Source organism: Salvia hispanica, chromosome 6, assembly GCF_023119035.1.
Source record: "Salvia hispanica cultivar TCC Black 2014 chromosome 6, UniMelb_Shisp_WGS_1.0, whole genome shotgun sequence".
Classification (NCBI taxonomy): domain Eukaryota; kingdom Viridiplantae; phylum Streptophyta; class Magnoliopsida; order Lamiales; family Lamiaceae; genus Salvia; species Salvia hispanica.
The window spans coordinates 47,702,299-47,716,569 of record NC_062970.1 but is presented as its reverse complement, the minus strand read 5'-3'; the positions used below and the strand labels follow the sequence as shown (position 1 = coordinate 47,716,569).

Genomic DNA, 14,271 nt, shown 5'->3' with positions numbered 1-14,271 from the left:
GTCCAAAACAAAAGCACAGATTAATTAGTGAAATATGTTTTCTTAGATTTGAATCAGAATAACTACATAAATGAGAAATAATTATTGATCTTCTTAAAATAATACTTTTATATACCAAATCTCTATTTTAAAAAGACTATTGATTTAATTTTTTTTTACTTAATACTAATAGTACTATGTACTCCAATTTATAATTATAGATTATTAGTGGTTGGACTGAATCACAGCACGTCATTACCTTATTTAGATTTGCATAATTAATGTAAGAAAGAGATCAATGGTTTTATTTAATACTAATAATGATGCAAGAAAAAGCAGCTACATAAATCGTCATGAAAGGACATATAGATAAGTTGGAAATTCCTCTTTCGGCTAAACATTATCACCTTATATATATGTACAATTTTTTTAGACTTAACTTGGTTATTTAATTAAGTCATCACTTTATATAATTGTAGTATTATTGGTGTGTTTCACACAAATTAATCACAAAGTTATTTACATTCGTTGTATATGATAAAGTTGTTTTAGAAACAAACTTTTTAATAGTAGTACATTATACTATTACATTACGGAAATGAAAAAAATTCTCATTACTATGGTCAAGATTGAATTTTCAATGAAATAATGTGTTTTATACACGCAATAATATTTTACCTTTGAAACATCTTTTTACTCATAAAATAATATTTAAAAATAAATCATAGGCAACCCTTTATATATAATACTCTGTGTGTACACGATAATTTATTAATTTGGTAGACACTAAATTTAAATTATTCGGCCTTATCCAAAACTAAAAGGTGCATGTATATATATACTTTACTATATCTTGAAAAACATTCACCTAATTTCGTGACAAATAGGGTGTGGGCGTTACCAATAATTCTGTATTTTACTTGGAAATAGGTTATATCCGAATTAGGCATTATATAGTAATCTGATCCTTTTGAACATTTAGGGTCATGTGCCTTAAAAAGTCATAAATCTAAGTGATTTATAATTATAGAATAATAACATTTGATATCAACGATTAACGAAGTCCAACTAATTTATGATTTTAATTATATGGTGATGATTATCACGTTTTGAGATTAGGTATTGTGCATACAATAATTACAAATATAAAACGTACATTAATACGTGTTTATTTGCACCTCATTAGAACTTTGCAAAATTAGTAATTTTAACTTTAAAGAGATAATAAAATTCATCGTAAAACAATAATATTAATGGCCATATTTATATAGTATATTAAATGATAATAAAATTAGTAGTAAGTGTGAGCTCGTGAGCATCATTAATATTTTTTATTTTATTTTTTTCATTTATATATGATATACATTATAATTTTAAAGTGTCAATTACGCTAACTTTATTCGATTGAAAATAGATCGATATTATTAACCACACAAATAGTAAATACCACATTTTAATTCCAAAATTAAAAAGGGACTAATAAGAATCGTATATTAAATCATAAAATAAATAAAAATGACATTATTATCCATATCTTGAAATACATGTATATACAATTTGGTGGTGTGGTGGACTTTATAAAGTGTCGATGTGAATATTAAATTCCCCCACCAAAATACATGAATATTAACCCCATGCACACGTGAAGTATCTCATTTCGATCATATATATCCTTTGTAAATATATTATTGCATACACTCCAAAAATTTAAAAGATTTATTTGATGGCTAGAAATAGCCTAGAAAATTAGATGCGACGGCTATTGCCATCTATATCTTACTCACCGTCAAATAATTAATTGTTTTGTGGCATAAATTATTGCTTCTATTTAATTCTCCAACGTTCAATATATGTCACAAGGTTTGATGACTTCGTGCCACAAAATTAGTGAACCATATCTCTTGCTTTTCTTGCTTGGTCCAAAACTAATCCCAAATTGGGATATTATACTAGTATATTTGAATTTGAATTTGAATTCTTGAGCCCACCTAGGGGTATTTGTGTAATTTAATATGGAAAAATATCTAGGAACATATTAGGTTGTTTTCTTGCTTGCTAGTCAATTTCGATAGGCTTAACTAGAACTTAATTATAATTAAGTTTGTGGTGGTTAATCATATAATTAATGACAAAACTTTTATTAGACGTTTGAGTTTAATGTTTGCAAGAAAAGATTGTTGTCAATTTCACGGCTTGATTGAAAAAGAGGGATACTAATTAGTGGTAAGTAACCATATAGTACTATGCGATAATTAATGCGAATATAATGATGGATTATCATGGAAATTCAAGTTAAAATTATTACTTACTTGAAAGAAATTAATGTTGAGTCGTTAAAGATTAACTTTTTCATTTTCAATTCTACTTTCCAATGTGGGTTTTCTTAACATTCAAAATCCTATCTAAAAATCGAAATTTGTGATGTTTGAACTTTTAAGCTAAAGAAGGTGGTTGCTAGATGATCGATAAACATGAGCATGTATTCGATCCTTGGTCTTTTCATTATGTATTACATCTTATAGGCAATATTGTTAAAAATATGAAAAAATATAAAATTTTGAATAAATGAAAAACATATGTCATAAGTAATTATAAGTAAGGTGACCAAGGAGGAGACCAAGGCCAATTCTTGTCATCCACACACATATTGTACTTATTATGTTATTCTTCGTCCATTAAAAGTGTGGTGTTTCCATTTCTTGACATAACTCTTTATATTTTGTCGTCATTCATACACACCCAATATTTTTACAAGAATTCACCACTTATTCATGTTGTAATTATGGTAATCGGCTCGAACTGGTGACTTCTACCATGTTAAAGCGAGCCTCAAAACTTCTAAACCAATACTTATCTAATTCAGTACTCTTTACGAGATTCTTCAACACTTCAAATACATTTCTTAGTACTTTTTAAAGCTTGTGCATTCTTTTTCGAACCACACTGTACGTATCGTGGATGGACTGAGTACTAAATCGGAATGAAAATAAAATAATAAAATACAAAAAAATTCCATAGAATAAAAAATGGTGGAGTTTAGGGCATGGGTTGTATGTGGTGGAGAATTGTTGGATGTAACTTGCTAAAAGAAGTGTGGAAGAAATTGATGGTTGGATTTTGAGGTGGCACCTATTGAAAGTCCACAACAACCCCTTCAAACAAGATATTATGTAGATGGTGATTGGTCATTTTCAATACATATTCCTTAATTTTGGACCTCATTTTTTTTGTGCTTTTTTTGTCAAGCAGGATAACTTTTAAGATCTTTGTATATCAGAATATAAATGGGTATTTCACGTTGATTTATGTGTCATTAATGTATGCGGTGCAGAATTTAAATTGCAATATTATTTTTTTTTCTTTTTATACATATTTGTTGCTAATAGTTATAAACGTGTTTATTATCTGTACATATTTTTATATCTTCTTTCCCACCCAAATTTAAAACTCGACTTTATCAAATTGGGCTAAGCCCATTGGGCCAATCCAATTCAACCCGCGCAGTAGAATCAAATATCCATTTACACCGGCCCGGCCCGGCCCGGCCCGGCCCAGCTACTAGATTTGAAACCCCTCTCTTCACTCTTCACTCTTCTCTCGAAACTCCTAGTTTGAACCTCCGATCTCAGCTAGCTCCGTCGCAATCGATTTTCTGGCGAGAGGTAGACCGATACGATGTCGCTGAAGGTGCTGAATCCGAACGCGGAGGTGCTGAACAAGTCTCACGCTCTTCACATGAACATCAATGCCGCGAAAGGCCTCCAGGATGTGCTCAAAAGCAATCTCGGCCCTAAAGGAACTATCAAAATGTAATTCTCATCTCTCTGCGTGCGTTTTTTGGCGATTTGGATTTAATTGATTTGGATCTAGTTGATTTGGATCTAGTTGATTTGGATTTGGTATTTGCAGGCTTGTTGGTGGCGCGGGAGATATTAAGCTCACCAAGGATGGAAACACTCTCCTGAAGGAGATGGTTAGTTTCTCATCCTTGATTGTTTCTCATTTCGCGTTTCGACCGTGTGATTCACTGATTTGGAGTTTTTGATTGAATGAAAATCGCATTTCTGATTTCAATTTATTGTGTGGTGATTATGTTTTATAATGAAGCTTGGATTACGTTTATCTTTCATAGGAAGGAATAATTTAGGAATTTCTCAGGTTTGTTACTTGAATTGAAGGTGGAAATTTCAGCTTGGAAGTGAATAGGAGAAATACTAATGTATTATGTATATGTATATGTACAGCTTCAATTTTAGGGTATGGATTCCTTATTATAAATTTTTTAATGACAGCAAATACAAAGCCCTACGGCGATAATGATTGCTCGGACTGCTGTTGCTCAAGATGAAACCAGTGGAGATGGTACCACTTCTACTGTTATCTTTATTGGCGAGCTCATGAAGCAATCAGAGCGGTACATAGACGAAGGTGAGCTGAATTAACGGTATTAAGAATTTTACTTGTACAGACTGATCTCTTACCAGTGTAATGCTGTTTAATATGAGTATGTTTAATTACGGAAGCTCGGATTTCAGAATATGGAAATAATGGAAGTGAAAATTTCAGGATAACTCCTTATTGTTGTAAGTACTGTATTAATTTAGGTGCTTTTGGGCATGGGACTGATAAAATTGTTAGAATCGTTGGTCAATCTAATGCAAGATTACCTTTTAGTGTAGAGTATTGAAGTAACTTGTTCCTCCCAAAAAGAAAACTAGTGTAACTGGAAGCTCTTAGTGGTGTTTGTGAAAGCCTTCTGTGAACTCTTTACGGCATAATAGTTTCTACATGAATGATGGTTATTTTTTGGTCATCTGGTTCTGTTAAGGCTTTTAAAGAAACTGACACTTACCAAAATATGTTTGAAATAGTTACAATTTTGGTTTAGTGAACATGAATGGTGAAACTTTAAACATCTTGTTGTAGGAATGCATCCACGTGTTCTAGTTGATGGATTTGAAATAGCTAAAAGAGCAACACTCCAGTTTCTTGAAAAGTTTAAGACTCCTGTAGTCATGGGTGCCGAACCTGATAAAGAGATACTGAAGATGGTGGCAAGAACAGCATTGAGGACGAAGGTTTTCGTCAACCTCTCTATTTTTGAGTAATGAATATAACTCTTAAACAGTGGCTCACACATCGAATACCTGTTTGTTTCTTGTGCAGTTGTACGAGTCATTGGCTGACCAACTAACTGACATTGTTGTAAATGCTGTAAGTTCTTAATTTCAATGTTAATTTCTTTTCACATCCTCCTATCATTGAGAAGATTGATACATTATATAGTAGCTAAGTTGCATTAATTCATCTGAACTCTGAAGTAATTGCTACTTGCCTTCATTTCAAGATGTTCTCATGTTGTTGCAGGTTCTCTGCATCCGCAAGGCTGAAGAGCCTATTGATCTCTTTATGGTTGAGATAATGCATATGCGCCACAAGTTTGATGTAGATACTCGCTTGGTATGTTACTTATTATTTATTCTTCTACTGAAGTTGGCAACTGGACTTGCATATTTGCCTGCTTGTACTTGTACATAGTCATTATCTTACTGCTGCATCTAGGTTGAGGGTCTTGTTCTTGACCATGGCTCAAGGCATCCAGATATGAAACGCCGGGCAGAGAATTGTTACATTTTGACTTGTAATGTGTCGCTGGAGTATGAGAAAAGGTAACTGTGGCATGTTGTGCTCGCTTGCTTTATGCTAGTTCTGTTCTATTGATTCCGTGATCTGTAAGACTGACTATATTTTGTTCAGTGAAGTAAATGCAGGATTCTTTTACTCAAGTGCAGAACAGAGAGAAGCAATGGTTGCTGCAGAAAGGCGATCTGTTGATGAAAGGGTCCAAAAGATTATTGATTTAAAAAACAAGGTTCTTGTGCCCCCCATACCATTGGGATGACTAATCATTCACAACATTTCCATTCCGAAGATAATAATCCCTAATGTTTCTTTCAGGTGTGTGCTGACAATGACAGCAACTTTGCTGTCATTAATCAGAAAGGAATTGATCCTCCATCATTGGATCTTCTTGCTCGAGCTGGAGTAAGTTGATGATTTCATTGTATTTTATTGTTGATTTTAATAATTCTTTTTGATGAATTTATTCTGAAAAATTGTTTCATAACTTTGTATCCTAATTCTACTCGTGCTGGTTTATTGAATAACTTTTAGATAATTGCTCTGCGAAGGGCGAAAAGGAGAAACATGGAGAGATTGGTTTTGGCTTGTGGAGGAGAGGCTGTCAATTCAGTCGATGACTTAACCCCTGAGTGCCTCGGTTGGGCTGGCTTGGTCAATGAACACGTACTAGGTGAAGAGAAGTACACGTTCGTGGAAAATGTGAAAAACCCCCACTCCTGTACAATTCTCATTAAAGGTAGTTATTGTTTCTCATACTCATATGTTCTGTGTATTGACGCCTATTGGCTATGGCTTCCTTTAATGTTCATTGTTTCTACTTCTATCGCCATGGTCCCACCGGTATCCAGTTGCATTTGAAACTTTGATTATATTGATTGGGTATCCAGTATCCACTACTAATGCACCCTGCAAAAATATGCAGGGCCGAATGATCATACAATTGCTCAGATTAAGGATGCTGTTCGTGACGGTCTGAGGGCAGTGAAAAATACTATCGAAGACGAAGCTGTTGTACTTGTGAGTTAATAAATATGTCGAATGCTTGTGATTTTAAGTGAGCTATTACTCCTTTATCCACGATGGTGCTAAAGTTTCTGAGTTGACCTCATTTGTTGTATATGCAATAAACCTACGATCTCGTTCATGTATTAAAACGAGTTTTCTTCTGCGTATCACAGGGTGCTGGGGCTTTTGAGGTGGCAGCCAGACAATACCTGGTTAATGAAGTGAAGAAAACCGTTAAAGGAGTATGTGATTTTCGATTTTGTGCAAATCCATTCATCTAAAACAAAACTTTGAACTCATAATTCTTTTCTGTCTCTTTTCTGGGATTAATCCAACATTAATCTAAACATATTTGTGGGATTTGCTCTGATGCTGTCAAAACTTTGAATAGCGTGCTCAACTTGGCGTTGAAGCTTTTGCCGATGCACTTCTTGTGGTTCCGAAGATACTTGCTGAAAACTCAGGTCTTGACACCCAGGATGTGATTATTGACCTCACGGTATATATTTTGTCTGATATTTCCAAACTGTGATAATTCAATGTTATTCATCACTCAACACTGCCTCATTCTCTTCAGGGAGAACACGATAAGGGTAATGTGGTCGGACTTAATCTTCACACGGGAGAACCGATCGACCCTCAAATGGAGGGCATATTTGACAACTACTCCGTCAAGCGCCAGCTTATAAACTCCGGGTATGTCAAGAAACTTACTGTTTGAGACGAGTATCTCAGTTGGTAAAACACTTCCGACTGTTTGACTGTGTGCTGATGTCCTCATTTTCGCTCCGTTTCTCACACTGATTGGTGAAAATGCAGGCCTGTGATTGCGTCGCAGCTGCTACTCGTGGACGAGGTGATTCGTGCCGGTCGTAACATGCGGAAACCAAGCTAGTTGTAGTGACTTCTCATGTTTTTTCAATCACACAGATCTTTTTATAGTTAGCTTTTTATGTAAGTGTTAACCCTTGAATTTTTCCTATGAAATTTGCTTGAAATTATTCAACAGTGTGAAAGTGGTAATGTTAATTTGATTTTTTTCAAGGCATTTTACCGATAATGATCAATCTGAACTAAATAAAAAAACCATAGCAAACAACTACTAACTCAATAGTGTTGATAATATTCATCGAGTACAAATCATCTCCAAATTAAAGATTTAAATGAATGTCGAAAGTTAAAAACATATAAATACAATATACAAGAATGAAATTGTAAGATAACATGGAAATGGCTTTATCTTCCGATTGTATATGTATAAGAACGAAAAAAAATTATTTCTTCAAGCTCCAAATTTCTTCAGGACAATATTATGATCAAATAGCATTTGAAGCAAACAAATCCAAGCTCGATCATCGAGATAACTGCAAAAAATAAAAAAAAATGCAACTCAGTTGATAATACATATCAAGTTGTTGAATACGAGTTTGTAACATAAGATCTTTCACGTATGTAACTACGAGGATCCAAGATCTTTAATTTTTACTTATGCTTATTAAGGACCAAAACGCAACTCAGTTTGTCAGACGTAAAAACATTAATTAATTATTTAAGAGAGAGAAAATGAACCTCTTAATTCACTTGGTGAGTTGATCATTGGCATCATGGAACTCATATGCCTCATCTTCTCTCTCCCTTTCCTCGGTCGCTTCGTCCTCGTCTTCGTCCCGTGTCTTGTACCTCACAACCACGACAGGGCACGCGCAATGCTGCACACAATAATCGCTCACACTCCCGAGCCTCCCGTCCCCACCACCCCTCGCCTTCGCCCCGATCCCGCGGCTCCCCATGATCACCGCGCTCAGCCCGAGCCGCTCCACCTCGAGGCACAGCCGCTCCTTCATGTCGTGGTCCTTCACGATGTGGATCTTCACCGGCACGTGCGCCTCCGCCAGCGGCTGCGCGAGCTTCCCCGCCTTCCGCGCCGTGAGCCTGTTGACCTCCTCCTCCTCCGCCGGCGGCGGCGGCGACGCGGCGGCGGCGCCGCCGGCCGACGACTTCGTGAAGGGGTTTCCGGCGCCGGAGCCGCCAGCGCTGGTGGGGGTGGAGGAGCCCCAGTCGGCGCCGTAGAGGACGGAGGTGGAGCGGACGTGGAGGAGGATGACGGTGTCGCCTGGGCGGATGTAGTTGTCGGCGGCCCACCGGACGGCGAAGGCGCTCTCGTCGCTGAGGTCAACGGCGATGGCGATGCGGCGGAGGGAGGGGGAGGAGGAGGAGGAGGCGTAGATGGAGTTGGGGGTGGCCGGGGGAGGGGGGAAGCGAGGGGAGGAGGTGTTCACTTGGACGGGCTGGATGTGGAGTTTTGGGGGATCGGCGGCGGCCGGCGGTGAAGACATGATCGGAGATTGTGGGGGTGTGGTTGTGGAATTTTTGGGGGAAAGTTGTTTGTTGGGAGATTGGGAGAGAAGTAAGGAGGAGTGGTGGTAACAGAATTGGTCCGAAGATGAAGGCGGGAGAGTTAGTTCGAGTAAAAATTCAGTGGTTCAGACACATGTTACATGTAGTTAGTAGTCGTAATAAAGTTATGAAGTGAGAGAAATTTTTATGTAATTGTGATTAGGTAAATATATTACGTGATAATATGTCCATATAAAATACTCTATCCGTCATGCAATAGGAGTCCTACTTCCTCTTTCCTAAATAATTTGGGACACTTTGACCCGTGTTTTAAGAAATTTAATGGAAAGTGAGTTAAAAAAGTTGGTGGGATGTGGGTCCTACTTTTAAAGTATTAGTTTTATAATAAAATGTGAGTAGGAATGAGTTAGTGGAATATGAGGTCCATTACCAAAAATAGTAAAAGTAAAATGAGACAAATTATGTGGGACAGCCCGAAATGGAATACTGGGTCAAATTATCTGGGACGAAGGGAGTATTTGATTATGATACGGATTTTAAAAAATGTAAAGAAAAATAGGTTGAATAAGTTAGTGGGATATGAATCTCATATATATATATATATGTATATATATATAATATAGATGAGATGATCAAAATAAGAATGCATTTAAATCCAGAAATGCAGCCTAAATCTTGGCCCTAAGATTAGATGATTTAATGGTCAATAATTAACCAAAAATACGGAGGTCGGAATTAAGTAGTTTTAGGTCATATTATAAGATTTGGATTTATGTCATGTTAAGGTCATTTTAGGTTATACTTTGTTAGCATGACCTAAAAATAAACTAACTATGACCTAAAAATGCCCTACGTGTATGACTTTGTTCTGTGTTTCTGTATTTAAATCTGGTCTTCATAGATCAAAACCCTATATATATATATATATATAGATGTGATCATATGATAATTGATAACCCATATTTATGGTGATAATCTAATAATCTATCATTCTATGGACGGAATATATCATTTTATAGAACATAATACTCCCTCCGTCCCAAGATATTAGAGCCCTTTCTTTTGGGCATAGGAATTTAGGAGATGTTGTTTAGTGGTGTAAGTGGAGTTGGTAGTGAAGTAAATTTTTACCATAAATAGAAATGGTCCAAATATGTTGGGACACCCCAAAAATGAATAAGGGTCTAATATCTTGGAACGGAGGGAGTATCATTTTATGGAATAAAAGTATCATTGTATGCATGCTGAAAAATTACCATTTTATAGTGTATAAATATCATTTTTAGTAAAAATGATATTTTTGACCCATTAAATGATAGGTTATTAGGTTATCACCATATTTATAGTTATCATTCTAACGCACCCCTATATATATGTATATATTAGTTTTATAATAAAATATGAGTGGAATAAGTTGTTTAAATGTAAAACCTACTTACTATTTATGCTAAAAGTGAAATAATATCTTATTTTGGAACATATCCAAATGACAAAATAAGACTCTTATTATGACTCGAAGAGAGTACATGTCAATTTCTATGTATCATAGATTATAATGGCCTTGTCCATTAACCCATTCAACGAATACACTGATATTATCATATGATCAATTGTACGAACATTTTTTTATTGTACTCCTCCGTTTCAAAAAAATATGCAATTTAGATTCACTACAGATTTTAATACAAAATTAACAAAGTAAAAAAGAAATAGATTAAAAAAGTAATTAAAATATTATTAGTAAAGGATGAGTTTCGATCACTTCATTAAAGAGAAAAGAGTTCAGGCTCTGTTGTGGTCCACTAGACAACAATTTTTTTTTTTTTGGAATAATTTCATTCTAATTGTATTCATCGGAAAAACTTCGTTGTTTTACGGATTTTTGGGAGAGTGTATATATCTGTTAGTGTGAATCTAAGAATTTCATAACATGATTAGAAAATTAACAGAAATAATAAAAAAAGAACTCGTAAAGTAATTTGAACACTTGTTTAATAGTGCTACGACAGAATGAATACTAATGGGCCCACCAAATAGTTAATTACTTCTATATTATAATTTCATAGATTTTGGGGACAATTTAATCAACTTCTAAATTAGCAATTTGTATGGTGGGAAATAATTTCAATTATAGATATTGTAACTATATTTGTATAATTTGAGGAAAGAAGCTAAGGTCAACTAATTTTAGTAATTTACTGTCGCAAAAAGGCAAAATAACTATTAAATAGCTCGTAATATTTATATATTTTTAAAAAATAACTATTAAGATGTAAATGTATACAGAATTACAGATGGCATTCCACCATTATTCATTGTCAAATTAAATTTTCAGTTATCTAGCATTTTTTCACGAGCGCGTAAGTAAATAAAACAAATTTTATTTGAATATCAGTCAACCTTGAGTATTTTCCTGGATCATAGATAATGGTGTTATAATTTTTATATCAATTACTATCCACTAACTATTTGTTTAATTTTAATAGTGTTTCCTTTCTAGAATAAGATGACGTGAAATAAGTGACGTAAGAAATTTAATTTTAATAAAAAAGATCGAGTAATCATTAATCAGTACTATTTCATGAGCAACGAATCTAGTCTTCATAAAAGATACATAATTAGTCCAAATTGTCCAACACATAAAAGTTTTACAAATAGCAGATCTTTAAATAACTTTTATGTGTTTTAAATTATGATAAGTTAGGAATTGAAACATAGAAAAACCCAACATAGAAATTATTTGTTTTGATTTTACATATTAATATCCAAATAGCAAATTAATGGGATATAATTAGGAAATTTCATTCCAATTTCAACAGAAAGTCCACTAAAAGTCTAAATTCCTAAATATAATTAGTAAATTTCATACCAATTTCTTGGAGTTGACTGATAAAAAGATAAATTTTTACCTTAAAATATTGTAATATTTTTTTTCATATTATTTACATATAAGTTCGAATTTGTAGGCCTTAAAATTTTACCATATAGTAATAATAGTAATAATATACTAACAAAGTTTCTTGAAAATTAGTGGAAGATAAATAATGTCTTTCAGAAAATGAGAAGAAACTATTGAACCAAATTCATGACAATTGATAGATTTTTGACATATTTGAATAAGACTTATATAATTCATGACAAAAATGAATGATAAAACCGCATCACATTATTAAAAATATACACAGTTCCATGAAAATTAAAATATAACAAATATATTGAAGTTAGGTGAAAGTTTCTAGATATCATAACAAAAATAATTGGTAGTGTGAATCAATATAATAATTAAATTAATTAAATAAATAGATTATGTGAGTACTTATTGTTTGGCTAATCACTTGATTCAAACTATATAGTTCAATGAATCCGTAGATCACTAAGTACTAATTCAAGACTAATGAAAGACAAAACATAATCATCAAGATTGGGGTACAATGGATCTTGCCACTTGGGGAAGTTGATTATAAAGATGGTGTGTGGTGACATACTATATTTATACAAAACAATTAGAATTTTAAATGCATATGTACGGAATGCACAATAAAAATTACAAATACACATACATAATTTGGTTAGTGGGTTTAAACCAAAATAATTAACTCACGTGTGTATAAAGTTGCAGGCGGCTGCCAAGTTAATATATTATGGTACTAATAAAAAAAGGGCAAATTGAAGGCCCTTTAACATTTAATTACTCCCTCCTCCCGGCTAAGATGACACATTTCTTAGCCGGCACAAGATTTTAGGAGTTATTGGTTAAAGTGTTTAATTGGAGAGAGAAAAAGTGGGTGTAAGTGTTAAAATAGTGAGAGAAAGAAAGATACTCCCTCCGTCCCAGATAATTTGTCCCAGTTTTCCATTTTGGCCCGTCCCACATAATTTGTCTCACTTCACTTTTACCATTTTTGGTAGTGGACCTCATATTCCACTAACTCATTCCTACTCACATTTTATTATAAAACTAATATATAAAGGTAGGACCCACATTCCACTAACTTTTTCAACCCACTTTTCATTACAATTCTTAAAACCCGTGCCCGGTCAAAGTGATCCGAATTATCCGGGACGGAGGGAGTAATATTTTAATAGGGGTGAGAAGAAGTTGTTGGGTGTATTAATTGGAGAGAGAAAATTTCTAAAATAGGAAATGTGTCATCTTAGTTGGGACAAACTAAAAAGGAAAACGTGTCATCTTAAGCGGGACGGAGAGAGCAGTAAATTAACACAATTAGGCCTATTTATTCTTTGATTAAGAATGCTGTATACATAACTAAGTAGGATATCAACTCCATAGGTCAGCCATATGCCAGCCATTCTCTCCTCTGCCACGTCAGCAACACTAAAAAAACCACCTGCCACGTCAGATTTAGGCCAGCCATAGGCCAGCCGCAATAAAAACAATTCAAAATATACTACATTTACGGAATTAAAATTGCGATATACGGAATTAAATTTACGACACATATACGGGAAAAATAATCCATTCCATTAAAAAAAAGTACAAAGATTTAAAAAAAAAGTACATGATTTTTTTTATAAAAAAAAGGGCTTCAACACCCGAGCCCCGCCACTCTCTACTCCTCATCGCCGTCGCCGTCGCCCTCCTCGTGGCCGTCGCCGCCGCCGCTGCCGCCACCCGTGGTATCTGAGCCCACGTCGGAACCCCCCAGCCTCCTCGTCGCGATCTCTAAATCAGCACGCATGCTCTCGAGCATCTCGAAAAGAATCCTCTTCTCCGTGGGGTCAGTGGCGTTCTTCCACTCTCGGAAGACCTGTAACATCTGAGCCCGCGTTTGGTTACGCGAATGGAGAGTGTACGCGAGTGGGGCGGCTGGGAGGGTGGAGGACTGGACCTCGCGGGGCGATAGGGGGGATCCGCCCCTCGCAGCCCGCTGCGCCCGCTTCTGTCCAACCGGGCGGAGGCGACCAGTAAATGAAGGAGGGGATGGAAACTCCTCAGCATCCGGGGGGAGGTCGTGGGATCCGCCGCTGCTGCCGCTGTAGTCGCCGCTATAGTTAAGTCGCTGCTTCTTCGGCCACCCAGCGTCGCACCCCGCCCGGAACTTCTCCGAGTCCTTCAGCAACAAGAAGCACTCCCAGAAGGTGAACTCCTTATACTTCCCCTCCAAGGGGAACTGACTCGCGGCTATCCTCCGGGCGTCGTCCTCAGTCTGCCCACTTTTGAGCTGACGGAGGGCGTTGGCGTACAAATTCGTAAAACGGCCCACTGCGGCCCTGGTGCGTTCCCACCCCTTCCGGACCTCCTCGTTGCTGAAGTCCTTCCCGTGC

The 14,271-nt window shown here is 35.7% G+C and overlaps 2 protein-coding genes across 2 annotated transcripts; one reads left to right on the top strand and one right to left on the bottom strand.

The window, feature by feature from the left end:
- The first annotated feature begins 3,566 nt into the window (after positions 1-3,566).
- Positions 3,567-7,628, top strand: LOC125197444 (T-complex protein 1 subunit zeta 1). Its single transcript, XM_048096185.1, has 15 exons — positions 3,567-3,788; positions 3,889-3,952; positions 4,272-4,407; positions 4,906-5,057; positions 5,146-5,193; positions 5,347-5,439; positions 5,542-5,648; positions 5,737-5,851; positions 5,938-6,024; positions 6,154-6,358; positions 6,545-6,639; positions 6,801-6,869; positions 7,019-7,126; positions 7,205-7,323; positions 7,447-7,628. The coding sequence occupies exons 1-15, from the start codon at positions 3,655-3,657 to the stop codon at positions 7,520-7,522; spliced, it is 1,608 nt and encodes a 535-aa protein (XP_047952142.1). The 5' UTR covers positions 3,567-3,654; the 3' UTR covers positions 7,523-7,628.
- A 174-nt stretch (positions 7,629-7,802) lies between these two features.
- On the bottom strand, positions 7,803-8,963 carry LOC125191628 (universal stress protein PHOS32-like). Its single transcript, XM_048089022.1, has 2 exons — positions 8,197-8,963; positions 7,803-7,991 (listed from the first exon to the last, which is right to left on the bottom strand). Exon 1 carries the CDS (start codon positions 8,961-8,963, stop codon positions 8,205-8,207), a length of 759 nt encoding a protein of 252 aa, XP_047944979.1. The 3' UTR covers positions 7,803-7,991; positions 8,197-8,204.
- Between the last annotated feature and the right edge of the window lie 5,308 nt (positions 8,964-14,271).

Bases quoted from the DNA above. Each gene is read 5' to 3' on its own strand.
- LOC125191628 (XM_048089022.1), bottom strand. From the start codon at position 8,963: ATGTCTTCACCGCCGGCCGCCGCCGATCCCCCAAAACTCCACATCCAG.
- LOC125197444 (XM_048096185.1), top strand. From the start codon at position 3,655: ATGTCGCTGAAGGTGCTGAATCCGAACGCGGAGGTGCTGAACAAGTCT. The intron at 4,408-4,905 runs GTGAGCTGAATT...ATCTTGTTGTAG, and splicing joins AGAGCGGTACATAGACGAAG to GAATGCATCCACGTGTTCTA. The intron at 5,058-5,145 runs GTTTTCGTCAAC...TTTCTTGTGCAG, and splicing joins GAACAGCATTGAGGACGAAG to TTGTACGAGTCATTGGCTGA.